The following is a 15,593-nucleotide window of genomic DNA, read 5'->3' as shown; positions in this document are numbered from 1 at the left end:
GCACTCTGACTGGAGGCCGATTTTATTTTAAAAACAATTTGATGTGGTTTTAGTCTTATTTTGATAAGTCGTGTCATCAATCTCACACGCACCAATGAGTGCGAGCGAAATGAGTAGTTATAATATTTATATAAAATAAAATAAAATAAATAAATAGATATTAGGGGACATCTTACAATCTAAGTGGATACCTAGTCCTAAGTAAGCAAAGCTTGTACTACGGGTACAAGGCGACGATATACACATACTTATATAGAATAAATATATACTAACTAGCTGTTGCCCGCGACTTCGTACGCGTGGATTTGTATGTTGGTGGTTATATATTCTACATGAGCATAATAGGTATAGAACATTATGCAGCAAAAGATATCAGTAGGGACGGTTAATCATTTGTTAATAATTATAAAACGCATGAAATTTGTCTTTAACAAACTACGAAGTTTGAAGACCCTAACTGAAAAAATTTGGTCCCGATATAATCTAATATTATAAAATTTGAGCCCCAAGACAAACTTTCATCCCCTTTTTAACCCCCTTAAGGGGTTGAATTTCCAAAAACGTCAATATTACTTTTTTTTGTAATCGGCTATTATGCCTTTCTAGGAAGTTTCAGAATATTTGTAATGGATTCAAACTTTCAACCCTTTTTTAACCCATTTAGGGGATAAATTTTTAAAAACGCTGAAATCACTTTTCTTGGATTTTAATAATATGCCTTTATACGAAGTTTCAAGTCCCGCACTAAAAAAAAATTATGATCTCCATACAAATTTTCAACCCCTTTTTCACCACCTTAGGGGATGAATTTTAAAAAACCCCTTCTTAGTGGATACTAACGTCATAAAAGCTACCTATTGTGAAAAATTCAGCTCTCTGGGTCCAACGGCTTGGGCTAGGCGTTGATTTAATTGAGTCAGTCAGTCAGTCAGGACTTTTACGTTTATATTATATAGAAGATATCACCAACACCCACCCATTCATATTTTTTTAATTATTATTTTTTTCATTCCCAGCCAAAGTCCGGAACGACAACGAACCCTATTCAATGTGACGTCTTGTCGCTTTCCATACAGCGTATGTCAAAAGTCATAAGGGTGAGAGTTACTTTACTTACGTCTTAAGAATCCGGAAACCACCGAATTCCCGGTAAAAATCAAAGGTACCATATGTACTGGACAGTCAATATACATCAATGTATTTTAAATATCTACCTAAACCTTATTGTAAGCTTTTGAATTATATGGATTACATATTAGATGTTATACCTACCTAGATACAAAACCAAATTAGTATTTTAAATGTTAGAACTTAGTTAGAACTAATAATGAAATAATAAAAGTCAGTCAATCACATCAATTTAATATAATTATATTTTATTTTTTACTTCTGGCTACAATATTTAGCTCAATCATTTACATGTAACGATCTACATCTACAGTATCCAGTCGCTGTCGCCTTATTTCTAGTCCGTGCAAACGGCTTGCACGATGTTTTTCTTGTCTGTGCAGTGGTTTGTTTTTCTTGTCTGTGCAGACTCGTTGTGAAGCGTGCACAACGGCTCTCCCGCCGCTACGTGATTTGTGAACTGCATTTCTAGCGTTTGGATCTGTAGCTTTCTTATTTCGCTGCGTGTCAGTAAGATTACGTAGATTTGCACAACTGAAAACAATTGGATTTTAGAAGAATCAAGTTGATGGCTTGGTTAGTCTAGCAGATTTTTTATATTCATCTCAGTTTTAAGTCTTGTAACTAAATAAAAAAGTTACAAATATAAAACTTATATTTACAGTTAAGGGGCTGACTATCAGTCCGCCGGACGATATCGGCCTGTCAGTTAGAACAAAAATTTGACAGTTCCGAACAACTGACAGGCCGATATCGTCCGGCGGACTGATAGTCAGTGGGTACAGGGAAAGGGAAAGGTTTTTAATAGTCTCGTCGACATGAAGCTTGACATAATGTCAAAGATGATGACACTCAATAGGGGAGATTGGGACTAGAAGTTACCATTTTTAGTTAATGACAAATTTTGTTAACAATACTTGATTTCAGTATACATACAATGCGAACAAAATCAACGTACATATTTAACTTTTGTAAAAATAGATAGCAGCCGTCGATACGCTGTAGTTTCGTTTCACGACGTGTTTAAAAGTTTTAAAGTTATATCAATCGGAACAACATACCCAGGTAACTTCTAGTCCTGATCTCCCCTACTGTGGTAACTGGTACAGGGTGGCCAATTTGGAGGTATACAATTTTTTTTGCCGCCATTTTGTTTTGGCGGTAAATATGACAGTTGTTGCATGAAAATTACTTTGATGTGTAGATACTGGTAGATACGGCAAATTTGTTATGGAGCATTTTACGACGGAACAACATGTTAAAACGTTTTACTACAATCATGTATTGCGGAAACTAAGAAAATTGCGGAAAATTCGAGAAACGGTGACATTGATTGGCCCCCAAGATCGCCTGATTTAACAGCTCCTGACTTTTTTCTGTGGGGCTATCTAAAGCTGTGGGGCTATCACACACGGATGGCTTCCATGCCATCAGACGCAAGAGGGTAGCCTCTTTGCTGAGACAAGTGAGAGGCAGCAGCAGTAACAGCATCCTGAGGATGGTAGCTGGACGCCTCGACTAATATTGTAATAGGCAGTACAAATTAATAAAGTAAGTAAGTAAGTAGGTATTTGTTTGTATTTGTTTTTGTTTTTATGGCTAGCTCTTAATTATGTAAATGTTGTAAATGTTATAATTAGACTAACACTTAGTTTATAGGTTCCCTAGTTTAAGTATCACTAACAAAATATGGATTTTTTTAAAAGTCTGAATTAAATAATTTTTATTTTTTTTATTTTAAAGGCACGTGTCTATGCTAACAGGCCAATGAACCTTCAGCAATTAAAACAAAATATATATTCGAAACACGGTCACTGAGATAACGCAGGAAATGTGTAGAAATGTGATGAAAAGGGTTCACATCTGCCATGCTGGTGGACATTATTTTCCATGTTTAACTGCCGGCTCTCTAAATACTATATTAATTTTTCATAGAATAAAATTACAAAACTAAAGTGTATACCTGTTATTTGGCCACCCTGTGTATAATATACATATGGGCTGTGTGACTCGTGTTGGTCAATCATTGGAGTCGTAAAATATTAACAGTTGCAAAATTGTGTTTAAAAATACATATAAGTAAATGAAATTATTAAAAAAAATTATGTGGGATGTGTACCAAATATGTCTAATAAAGTACGAATATATATGTCTGTACGTACATATAAGGCTGATCCCAAGTCCAGAACCTGATAACTCTAAGATTATGTACTTGCTGTCTTTCATGTATGGCCATATTCTTTGAATAAAATCGATGTCAGCATACAGCATCAAACAGGTTCCTAACGTCAACAAACCCACCCACACCATGTGATATACATAGGACAGTTTCAGCAACTTAACGCTTTTCTGTGAATAAGTTAAAAACATTAATATAATTACATAGAAATATATCATACATCTAAATCGGTTATGGCATTCAGAAGTTATGGTGGAATAAAGAAACTCACATACATACAAACATGAACGCTGAAAATACAAGCAAAGCAAACCAATATGCACACCACAGAATGGCCAATATTTTGAATTTTATAAATGAATAAAAAAACCGCCCAAGTGCAAGTCGGACTCGCGCACTGAGGGTTCCGTAAATCCGTACCATTACGCAAAAAACGGCCAAAAAAATCACGTTTGTTGTATGGGAGCCCCACTTAAATATTTATTTTATTCTGTTTTTAGTATTTGTTGTTATAGCGGTAACAGAAATACATCATCTGTGAAAATTTCAACTGTCTAGCTATCACGGTTCATAAGATACAGCCTGGTGACAGACGGACAGACAGACAGCGGAGTCTTAATAATAGGGTCCCGTTTTTACCCTTTGGGTACGGAACCCTAAAAACCTACATAAAAAACGTTAATTGGTAGCATTTAAGTCTTTCACTAGTATACACGGTAGCTAAAAAATAAGTGCAATCCCGTTGCCACCCCGAAATCGCAAAAAAAAAATTTGGCTGTTTCATACATTTTGGCTGGTCCATTTTCTATGGGAGGATTTTATTTTTTTCGCGATTTCGTGACCTCCCTGACAACGGGAATGCACTTATTTTTTTGCCACCCTGAATAAATTATAAATTAAAATACAGATGGGTTCTCAATTGAAAATTGAATGCTAAATTTAATGTCTGTAGTCTGTACTAGTCCAACCTGTAGCTAATGAAGTGCGGCATTGCGAGAAAGTGGAGAGGTAAAAATATTCAATTATTTATTAAGAAAAAATATTTAAATAATATAAGTTCGAGTATCATACTTATTTTATCACCATACAAAATGTTACCGGTATATATATGTACGTTCTTAGGGTTCCGTACCCAAAGGGTAAAAACGGGACCCTATTACTAAGACTCCGCTGTCCGTGTGTCCGTCTTTCCGTCTGTCCGTCTGTCTGTCACCAGGCTGTATCTCATGAACCGTGATAGCTAGACAGTTGAAATTCTCAGATGATGTATTTCTGTTGCCGCTATAACAACAAATACTAAAAAGTACGGAACCCTCGGTGCGCGAGTCCGACTCTCACTAGGCCGGTTTTTTTTGTCTCTAATCTCAACTTTCATTAGTCAAAATATCACACATCAGCCGTTGATTTTTAAATTACAAGCAGCATTGAGCCAAATCATACCTTATGTCCAGCCACGATGAAGACAATGTTGAAGGAAATATCGATGAATAAGCAAGCACCAGTAATTGTATATATAACAATATCTGAAGAAAACAGTCCTGGACCGTGTACAGCAAGCAAATAAAACATCAATGCTGCGTATGATAACATCAAACTGTCAAGGACCTAAAACAAAAGTACCAATAAAACCGGCCAAGTGCGAGTCGAATTCGCGCACTGAGGGTTCCGTACTTTTTAGTATTTGTTGTTATAGGCACAACACACGAGTGCAGAAGAGATTTCTTTGGCATATGTAAGTTTGTGACCCAAAGATGGACATGTAACGTAAACATATTAATTTTAGCCACGGGGGCCACTTTTGGGGGGTAAATGAGAAAATTAAAAAATAAAGTTTGTCAAACTATATCGTGTTACATATCAAATGTAAGAGCTCATTGTGAGAATCTCAAATATATTTTTTTTATAATTTTAAAATAAATAGTTTAGAAGTTATTCAAGAAAATAGGCAAAAAATAACCATTCCCCCCCTTTATCTCCGAAATTACTAGGTCAAAAATTTTGAAAAAAATACACAAAATAGATCTTTACCTATAGATCACTGGAAAACCTATTAGAAATGTGCAGTCAAGCGTGAGTCAGACTTAATTACTTAGTTTTTGATCCGACCCATACGGGTTTTTTAAAGACATTTCACATAAAAAATACATTGTTTAAATTGTGTAATGTACGGAACCTTTGGAACGCGAGTCCGACTCGCACTTGGCCGGTTTTTTTTTTTTTCAAATATAAAGTGTCTTTCACCTCCGCCGTTTCACTCTCAACCCGTCGCTCAAACCTCCTTACAACACTAAATAAATAATGAAGCGTGTGAAATAAAAAGCTTACCACTTTAACATATCCCCAAGCAATCAATCCTTTTCTCAAGGGTAAGCAAAAACAACATCTTTTGAACTCCGGAGCTTCGGGGCGTAAAGGCATTTGAGTTAAGAATATTGTCACCTAAATATCACTCAAATAACTTTACTATAAATTTCACTGAGTTTTAATCAAAAGGCAAAACAATTTTTGAAAATTTAAATAAATTAGCGATACATTAATTCGGTACCTACATCTGTTTCAAAGCCGGTTCGAAATAGATGTGTTTGCATTTATCAAACAGTGGGATGTATGGATTTATTATTGCAGTATGTGGCGAGAGATAACTACAGAAATGTAGAGATTACAGACGGGAAAAAATAACTACCTATCATCATAAATTCATGCGATGTAAGCATATGCCATGAATGGTTGTAAATGTACTTACCGTAACTCTAACCCATCCTTCGAAGAATTATTGATATTTTGAGCCGGGAGTGAGAACTGCACCACAATTTAGAATGACATAACATATTGAACAAATAAATAAAAGTCTAATATCGTGTACTTACTTCCTTCTTACTTGGCGCGGGCGATATAAGCCCCCACGTTGACTAAATAGCATACATAATTCAAATATCATTCTGTGTAGTTTTGGACTGACAATTTATCTCTTAACCACATGTCATGATTCAATTATTTATTGAATTTATCCCGAATGACGACAATCATTGCAGGAAATAATGTTAGGCGTATTTACCGTTGAGATTTTTTTTTTGGAACGGCAAGCTAGAATTAAGACATTTGACGTAGTCGTAGTGATAATACTCGGGATAAATTCAAAAGCGGGATAAGGTTGATTGATAATTGATATAAAACCAGAAACACTTAAGTATCGTCAACTGCTTCAACATTGCCTAACCTTGCCAAACATGGCCTGGCTTCAAAAACAGTGGTATTATATAACTCAAATATTGGAAAGAGGATGACCATTGATCGTTAAGAGGAATAGGTACGATATACACAGCTATAAGATAGAGAATCACTGTATTTTCAAGCCGGGCAATTTTTGGCATGGCAGACAATGTTGTAGCAGTTGACGCTGAAACGCTTACCATATGGCATCTTGCTAACTGTTGCTACAGTAGAAAGTGTTTCTGGTATATAGTAAATATTTCTCATTTTTAAAAATATCCAACTTTCGAAGTTACTTTACCTATTTTTCAAAACCCGGTGCTACACTTTACTCTTTACATTTTGATTTCTTCTTTGATTCCTACTTACGTCAATTGTTATAAAATTATAATAGATAGATTATTAATTTAATTATTCAATTTGTGATTACAATTCCCGTTGAATCATTTGACGGATAAATGTATCCCAAAAACAACAACAAATCTATTTACGTAAATGATGACACTTCTCCCGCTATATAAATGGCCTCATATTTTGTTTGATTATTCATTGGCCCTTCGTTGTCGTCCCCTGCCATCACTAATAAAGGTCGTGTTCAAGAAAACCTTCCAAGTATCCTGTCTAAACTAGCAACATGAAATACTTTTACATTTTGGTCATCATTGCGTGTGTCGCAGAAGCTTTTTTTTTTTAAATTTCACCAAAAAATGCTGCCCTGCCTATTTTCATCCCAACGGAATAGATCAACCAGTATGTGCTGATGGATCATATGTGGAGAAGACCCTATGCTGTGGAAAAGGCTCGTGTAATATAGGCTGCTGCAACTGTGACAATGGCTGCATAGGACCTTACTCGAAAGGAAGGGTGTATTCTCCGCTCACGGCTATCACGAAGGTGTCAAGAGTTATGTTGAATTGGGAATTCACAAAGTTGGCGAACACTTCGATGTTATTGAAGAAAAAACTAAGGAAGTTGGTAAAAAAATTGTAGATTGGTTTAAAAATTTGGGTTAAATTGTTAATAGTATAATTGTTTTTGATATCGAGCAGTATGCTACGTTGAAATATTGAAAACAAGCTTATATATACATAGGTATATAATGTCTTTATTCGAGTTCGTTAAAAAAAATGCTATTGATTTACTTAATTGCTTATAAATCTTATAATTTTCTTAGTCTCATAATTCATTCTGTATCCTAATCGGCATTTAGTTTCTTGAAACTTGAATAAACTTTTGTATCATTTGCTTTGATAATAAATGTTAATCTTATATTATAGGTAATAATGCGTTCTTTAATTACGTTTAAAAACCTGGTAGGATTCCTTGATAAAAATATGCATTGACAAGTAGCCTAATTGCAAGACCAATTTTTACTTATTATTTATTTTTTAATACATCTTATTTACATTCAACAGTCGTGTCGCCTGATTCTTAATTAGTCTTACATTCTTAATCAGATCATTTTTCATCCGTGCAACAGCTTTTCCCGAGTTGATTCTTATCCGTGCAACAGTTCTGTTGGGCTTGCTTGTCCGTGCAACAGTTCTGCACGGCTTGCTTCTTGTCCGTGCAACAGTTTTGCAGGGCTTGCTTGTCCGTGCAACAGTTCTGCACGGCCCGTTTCTCCTCGGTACACTGTTCCGACGTATTGTGAAGCGTGCACTGCGGCTCGCCGGCTAAATGATTTGAGAACTGAATTTCTAGCGACTGGTTCTGTAGTTTTATCATCTCGCTGCGTATCAGTAATATCATGTACACTTGTACAACTGAAAGTGAGGAAAATTATGTCAATATGTTTTTATATTTCATTTTAAAATAGTGCCACAATCCCCTATCCCCCTTATTCATAAAACTTAGTAACTCTTACAAACCTCTTTTTAATTTTGTCTCTTTCTAACAAACAGAAATGTCAAAATGACGAATAGGGATAATCGATTATTAACCGTTTTGTCAGATTTGACAAACATTTATGAATAGCGCGATACATCTATACTTACAAATGACACCAAACGCAAGAGCCGCGCAGACCATAAGATCAACTATGAAGAACATGTGGAATCCCATATACTGTGTCATCCAATAGATGTTGTATAGGTTTGTGTAGATTTTGAAACAATGAGCCAGCATCACTAGACTCAGAGACACCAGGTTGTAGATATATGATACTCGTAGCAACTTGACGCTTTTCTGAAAGCAAGAGTAGCCCAGGTAGCATTTATACGTCATTATGACGTCAGCGACGTCATTATGATGTAATAATGCCGTCATTGTTACGTCATTATGACGTCGCCGAGTTGATACCTTTTATACTTAATCATAAGTACGTAATTCTCGTGTTATTTTTAATTGATATAACATTAAATTAAAGGAACTTGCAGTGCTTGCAGGCCAGTTCGAACCGTACATTGACATCGATATGTACATGATATTTGAATCAATGTTATTTAGTTATCGTGCATTTTGCTCGTACTTGTCCGTATATGTATTAGCGGAGGCGAGACGCACGATAACTAAATAACATGATTCCAATATCATTCTAACGTCAATGTACGTTCAAATTGGCCTGTTGGTTGCCTGATTAGCGATAGGGGCTATTGGCACATTAATATCATTAAATAATAGGGTCTAATCTTATAAAATCAGGGACCGGACAACCCTTTCCGCGATAAAACCCTTTCAATGGGCGACACTTAAACACGGCTAACACATTGAAAGACTTTCCCTTTTGAACTGCAAGCCCATTCATACCCTTACCTTTGACTAACCCTTACCGAAAAGCTAACCAAAAATAAGGCTAGCTCTTAATAAGGGTTACCCTTATCTTTAAGCGCTTTTTATAAAGGTTTCCCTTTGCGTGAAAGAGACAGGATTAGTATATATCTACGGTAGTGTATGAAAAGGAAAGAAAATACGTGCCTAGTCAAAGAACGCCGCCGTCGCCGCCGACGATCGCTCGGATTCGAAGTAATGTGTGCTTTATGAACAAGGTAGACGACTTAAATTAGCACGCTTATATGCTAAAAGGGAAGCCCTTTATAAAGCTAACCCTTATAAGCAATATGCAAGGTGTTGGTGAGCGGATGATAAGGGTTTTGTAAGGGTATTTGGGCTACCGATTACTCAAATGTGGTAGCTTTATATAAGGGTTTTTAAAACCAAAACAAAGGGTTTCGTCTGGCAAAGGGTATGGTGAGTTAAGCCTTATGCAATACCCTTATAAAACCCCGATAAGGGATAGCGGGCCGGTCCCTGTATAAAATAAAGACAAAACATCTCACCCGATGGCCGGCAACGACGAGGCCAATATTAAAACATGTGTCTGTGATCACGATCGCAATAACGACAATAAAGATTGCGATGTCTTTAAACCGTAAAACACCGTACCGCCGAATCAGAGAGCATAACAGTATTATGTATGCGAACGTTAAAACGTTGAGGACCTGAAAGGAAATACTGTTATCAATTGCACTGTACTGTACATAAATAAATAAATAAATATTAGGGGACATCTTACACAAATCAACTTAGCCCCAAACTAAGCAAAGCTTGTACTATGTATATTGTATATGTATATTGTATATGTATATGTATATTGTAACGTAGTATAAATTTATTATAATTATATGGTTGACATTGTATATTATAGTATGGCTGAATTGACGTGTAAAATTTGTACAATTTTATCAATAAATGTATCTTATCTTATCTTATCTTATCTTATCTTATCTTATGGGCGCTAGGCGACGATATACATACTTATATGTGACGTTTTCAACGAAAAGGTACCACATTGTCGCTTGTTGATAAAGTTGATTTCTAATTGAAGCTATATGTAAATAGCGCCTTAACTGATGACAAGCGACAGTAAGTTAAGTACCCTTATGGTTGAAAATGGCACATATAGATAAATACATACTTATATACATAGATAACACCCATGACCGTAACCGCTCGCAAAAAAGAAACAATGGCTTTTGTAAAAATATTACAATGCGCTTATGAATATTGCAATAGTAGATTGTTCACCAAGGGTTTAAAGTAGAGTTAAATATTTTGGCGTCCGAACGAAGAGTTAAACTCTAAGTATCTTTAATTTTGATTATGAGGAAAATAATGTATTTTAATGTAAATAATTTCATAATTCATAAACTAACTTATCGTTAGTCTTGTTGGTGTATTTTATTGAACAATGGAAGTAAAAATCGTCAATGTCAGATAAAAGCACCCATTTCTGACTCGAATAAAATATCTCGTCAGAAATGGACACCTTTCAACCCGGGATTAACAATCTAGTAGTAAGTACTTACCAGCTTACAATATCCCCATCCAATCAATCCTCTCCGTAAAGGAACGCAGAAACAACATCTTTTAAACTGCGGTGCCTCGCTGCGCATTTTACACACTTAACTAAAAACTTTAAGAGAATTTTGTTCTGTGATAAAATATTTGTAATTTGTTTTTTAATAATATAAAATAAGTGGCAACCACCCGGGACTTCGTGGCGTAGTGTTCTCAAATGAATGTTTTATCTGTTTCGCAAATGTCACTTAATTATCGAAGTCCACTGTGTAGGCGGTGTCATTTTCGATAACACTTTGTTTATAATATTAATGGGCATATTTATTTGTTTATTTATAATCGCTGTCTTTGAATAGCTCTAATGATTATAATGACATAGGAAACTCCGGTTTACAATCATTTTAATGTAACTTTATTATTTAAATTTTTTTGTACAACAAAACACAAAGAAACGTACATATAGCGTATGTTTCTCCAATATGCTTGGGGTCATGTAAATATTTACCTACAGTTTTGGCGCGGTCGAAAAATTCGATAGTTTTTGGCCGAAACCGAATACATCTCAATCTATGTTCGGTTGTATGATTGTTTCGAAGGGCAAATACATGATCTCTATGCCGAAACCTGCCAAAATCGCAACCAAAAGTTCGGTCGGATACTACTTACTTACTACGGTGACGCAACGACCAAAAGCGAGTCCCGGCCTCCGACACAAGATCACGCCATGCCTCTCGCTATGACCGAGGTTGAGCAGGTCTTTCAGCAACTAACGTCGTTCCAGCGGTACCTACTGCCGTGTCAGACGTATCTCTGCTATCTTTAGATAGCAGAGATACGCCTAACCAGTGCAAAATGAAACTAGACACTATGCTTTACATAATACTTAAACAAAATTTCAAAAAATGTCTTTAGTTACTGAGATATTTCATGTTTTAAGATAGACGTTTTCGAATTTTTGGACATTGAGTTATGCGTATCTCTTCTAACTCAAGTTAGAATAATTATGCGTAACTCTTCGCAGTTTTTTTACGGCAAACTGGATATCTACTATCTCGAGTTATCATAGTTTCGCGTAACCACACTCAGGTAGTACGGCGATAGGCGGCTCGCGGTGAGGCGGGCGCGGAGGGAGCGGCTCGTCGCTCCTTGCCACGTGTATTTGTTTATTTGTGTCGTTTTCAAGCAAAAGGTACCACATTGTCGCTTATCATAAGGACATTCTGACAGGTTTTTCGTATAAAGATACAAGCAATTTTCGTCCTTATGGTAAGCGACAATGTGGTACCTTCTGATTGAAAACGTCACATTTACATTTCATTACGTACGTAATATTGACCCGGTTAAGTTAGCGTTCCGGTGTTTTTTTATGTTGTTTGTTCAAAATATGATAAATTAGTCTTTAAAATGAGTTCTTTACGAAGTAGCCTTATTACGAATGTGTAGTGATAGAAATGTCGTAGAAAACAAAACAAAGGTTGTGCGACTAATTATCTTAGCTAATCTTACTTTGTAATCATTGCTGAAAACCCTGTGAAAAACTAAACTATTTCGTTTTTTTTTGAAATCTTAAGATAACCTACATAGGTACTGAACTGTTTATCGTCGTCCGCTGTCTGTCATGAACTAGTCGTCAACTGGTCTTGTGATTGTCATGTCATCAAGACGTGTCGGATGACCAAAACAGCGTTTGCCAACGTTGCACCAAACCTGAGTTCCACTATTAGGTACAGCTCTCCCAAGTGCTCATCAAGGCGTGTCGGATGACCAAAACAGCGTTTGCCTACGTTGCACCAAACCTGAGTTCCACTAGGTACAGCCAGGGTTCAGCATTAGCTCTATCTTGGGTACTGCTCTTCCAAGAGCTCATCAAGGCGTGTCGGATGACCAAAACAGCGTTTGCCTACGTTGTACCAAACCTGAGTTCCACTAGGTACAGCCAGGGTTCAGCATCAGCTCTATCTTGGGTACTGCTCTCCCAAGTGCTCATCAAGGCGTGTCGGATGACCAAAACAGCGTTTGCCTACGTTGCACCAAACCTGAGTTCCACTAGGTACAGCCGGGGTTCAGCATCAGCTTTATTTTGGGTACTGCTCTCCCAAGTGCTCATCAAGGCGTGTCGGATGACCAAAACAGCGTTTGCCTACGTTGTACCAAACCTGAGTTCCACTAGGTACAGCCAGGGTTCAGCATCAGCTTTATCTTGGGTACTGCTCCCCCAAGTGCTCATTAAAACGTGTTGGATGACCAAAACAGCGTGTGCCTATGTTGCACCAAACCTGAGTTCCACTAGGTACAGCCAGGGTTCAGCATCAGCTCAGCTATATGTATACTAAAACCTTCTCCAGAATGTAACAAACACTTTTCTGAAAACCGCATCAAAATCGGTTCAGCGAGATAATCGCGGACAAACATACGGGTCAAACTGAGAACCTTTTTTTAAGGCGGTAAATTTTGGAGTAACTGACCTTCTGCCGTTAATTCCGCCTTTTACACTTACTGGGATTCAATATTAAATACAAAAAAACACACACATACATACATATATACATACACACATATATACATGCAAAACATGCATACGCCATTTTAAACATAAGGCTCTTTCCACCAATCGATTGATCTACTTTATAACCAATGATGTAAGGACTGATGGAAATCGGGCTCCTTGTATGTAATGTGAGTTAGCACATTATAAAATGGATTGTCTTGTGTAGTCTGGTTACGCGTTTTACTAGGAGCACTAATACAACGAACTCTTACAACTTAAGATAAAAGAACTACGCGTGACCACCTCAATATTCCCCATGCCCTGGTTATACGTTTTACTAGAAGTTGATACAATATAGTCTTCTAACTTTAGATAAACGAAAACCTCAATAAGCCCGCGAGCCGTGGCCACGCGAAATAGTATGAGCGCTCATACAACGAACTCGTCTAACTTTAAGTTAACATAGTTACGCGCAACCACCAAATGTATGAAACAGTGGTTACGCCAAACTATGTTTATGCGTTTATTTCAAAAACTATGTACTTTTACAAAAGAAAAATAAAGAAATATTATTCTTCACGTCTATTGAAACACAAAACGCATATTAAAAATGACTTAACTCAATAAACTCACGAAATATATGAGTTTATTAGTTTTCACGCTCACCAAAAACTTTAAAGTCGATTTACTCAAAACTGTGTTTTTTGAGATAGCAGAGATACGTCTGACACGGCAGCCTAGGGCGTCCAATCGGGCGTCTTCCATTTGGTTGTCCCAAGTACGCTCTTTTAACGGCACGGCATTCTCTCTAAGTGAAAGGCCTGAGTGGACGCTCGAGTTCAGCGTGCAGCGGGGCGGAGCGTGCGGCGTGCATGTTTAATAAATGCAAACGTATAGGAGCGGCCTTAGTGCACGCTGCTCACATCATTCGTGAGCCCGACGCCACGCTGCACGCCCCGCCGAACGCTCCGCTGAGCGTCCACTCAGGCCTTACACTCAGTGTAAGGCCTAAGTGACCCCTTAACTCCTAACCCTAACCCCCAATCCCTTAACTCCCAACCCCTCAGTCCCCGACCCATCAACTCACCTCCCCTCAACCCCCAACCTCAAACCCCCCAAATACTAATACCTTCACCTCTCAGTCTCTTTGGTTGTTTCCAACACTACCTACATCAAAAATCATAATACACACGAGTTTGACATTGATATATTCGCTATCATGTGCGTAACTTACTGTTTATGCATCTCGCTCGTACTGGCATATTAGTGTACAAAGTAAGTTACGAAGAATATTTAGTGCCAAACTCGTGGTTAGGCTACAGTTGCACTACATCAATTTGGTGGTTTTGGTGAGGAAATGCTTGAGTTACTTTAGAAAACACCTAAATTACCATACACGTGCCTTTAAAAATTCAGGAGTTCCCTCAATTCCTCACGGATTCCATCATCAGATCAAAACCAAAAATATTACGAAAACACCTTGGAGAGGTAAATTCTTTCAAACAGAAAAAGAATAACTCAAATCGGATCATGGGTGCCGGAGTAATCGCTGAAATCATTATCATCAAAACAATCATCATCATCAGCTCCACTTCATCAAATTGGTGGTTTTCGAGAAAAAATGATCAAGTTGCTTAAGAAAACGACCAAATCACCATACATGTGCCTTTAAAAATTGAGGAGTTCCCTCAATTCCTCATGGATCCCATCATCAGAACAGCACCAGATTAATGTGGGACCACCTTGGAGGTAGTTCCTTTCAAATAAAAAAAGAATTGTTCAAGACGGACCACGGGTCTCGGAGTAATCGCTGAACATCCTACATTTAAAAATCATCATCACTATCTTCAAAACAATCATCATCATCAGGTCCACTTCATCAAATTGGTCGTTTTCGAGAGAAAATGCTCAAGTTGCTTATGAAAACACCCAAATCACCATACATGTGCCTTTAAAAATTGAGGAGTTCCCTCAATTCCTCAGGGATCCCATCATCAGATCAGAACCAGATTAATATGGGAACAACTTGGAAGTAGCTCCTTTCGAACAAAAAAAGAATTACTCAAATCGGACCACGGGTCTCGGAATAATCGGTGAACATACATAAAAAAAAGGAAAAAAAAAAATGCCACAACCGAATACAGAACCTCCTCCTTCTTGTATTTTAGAATTAAGGATTCTTGCAAATAAATAATCTTTATCTTTATGCCTTAGATTGCGGTTTAATAACAATAAATGATAATTTCTGTTGCATTACATGTTTTATTCTTGTTAAAATCCACATTATTC

General features: G+C 37.0%; 1 protein-coding gene across 1 annotated transcript; it reads right to left on the bottom strand.

The window, feature by feature from the left end:
• Window positions 1-1,402: 1,402 nt before the first annotated feature.
• Window positions 1,403-11,020, bottom strand: LOC134747952 (uncharacterized). Its single transcript, XM_063682630.1, has 7 exons — window positions 10,825-11,020; window positions 9,796-9,957; window positions 8,515-8,704; window positions 7,979-8,283; window positions 4,748-4,912; window positions 3,291-3,477; window positions 1,403-1,662 (listed from the first exon to the last, which is right to left on the bottom strand). Exons 1-7 carry the CDS (start codon window positions 10,909-10,911, stop codon window positions 1,466-1,468), a joined length of 1,293 nt encoding a protein of 430 aa, XP_063538700.1. The 5' UTR covers window positions 10,912-11,020; the 3' UTR covers window positions 1,403-1,465.
• Between the last annotated feature and the right edge of the window lie 4,573 nt (window positions 11,021-15,593).

The sequence above is a fragment of the Cydia strobilella genome, chromosome 15 (assembly GCF_947568885.1).
Source record: "Cydia strobilella chromosome 15, ilCydStro3.1, whole genome shotgun sequence".
Classification (NCBI taxonomy): domain Eukaryota; kingdom Metazoa; phylum Arthropoda; class Insecta; order Lepidoptera; family Tortricidae; genus Cydia; species Cydia strobilella.
Note: the sequence above shows the minus strand (reverse complement) of the source record. Positions and strands in the feature narration are given on the sequence as shown.

What these genes read in the sequence shown, in the direction of transcription:
- LOC134747952 (XM_063682630.1), bottom strand. Translation starts at nt 10,911, where the DNA reads ATGCGCAGCGAGGCACCGCAGTTTAAAAGATGTTGTTTCTGCGTTCCT. An exon ending in GATGGGGATATTGTAAGCTG is followed by an intron (nt 9,958 to 10,824) that starts GTAAGTACTTAC and finishes ATTTCCTTTCAG; the next exon opens with GTCCTCAACGTTTTAACGTT. An exon ending in GCTGTTGCACGGATGAAAAA is followed by an intron (nt 4,913 to 7,978) that starts TGATCTGATTAA and finishes CTTTTGTTTTAG; the next exon opens with GTCCTTGACAGTTTGATGTT.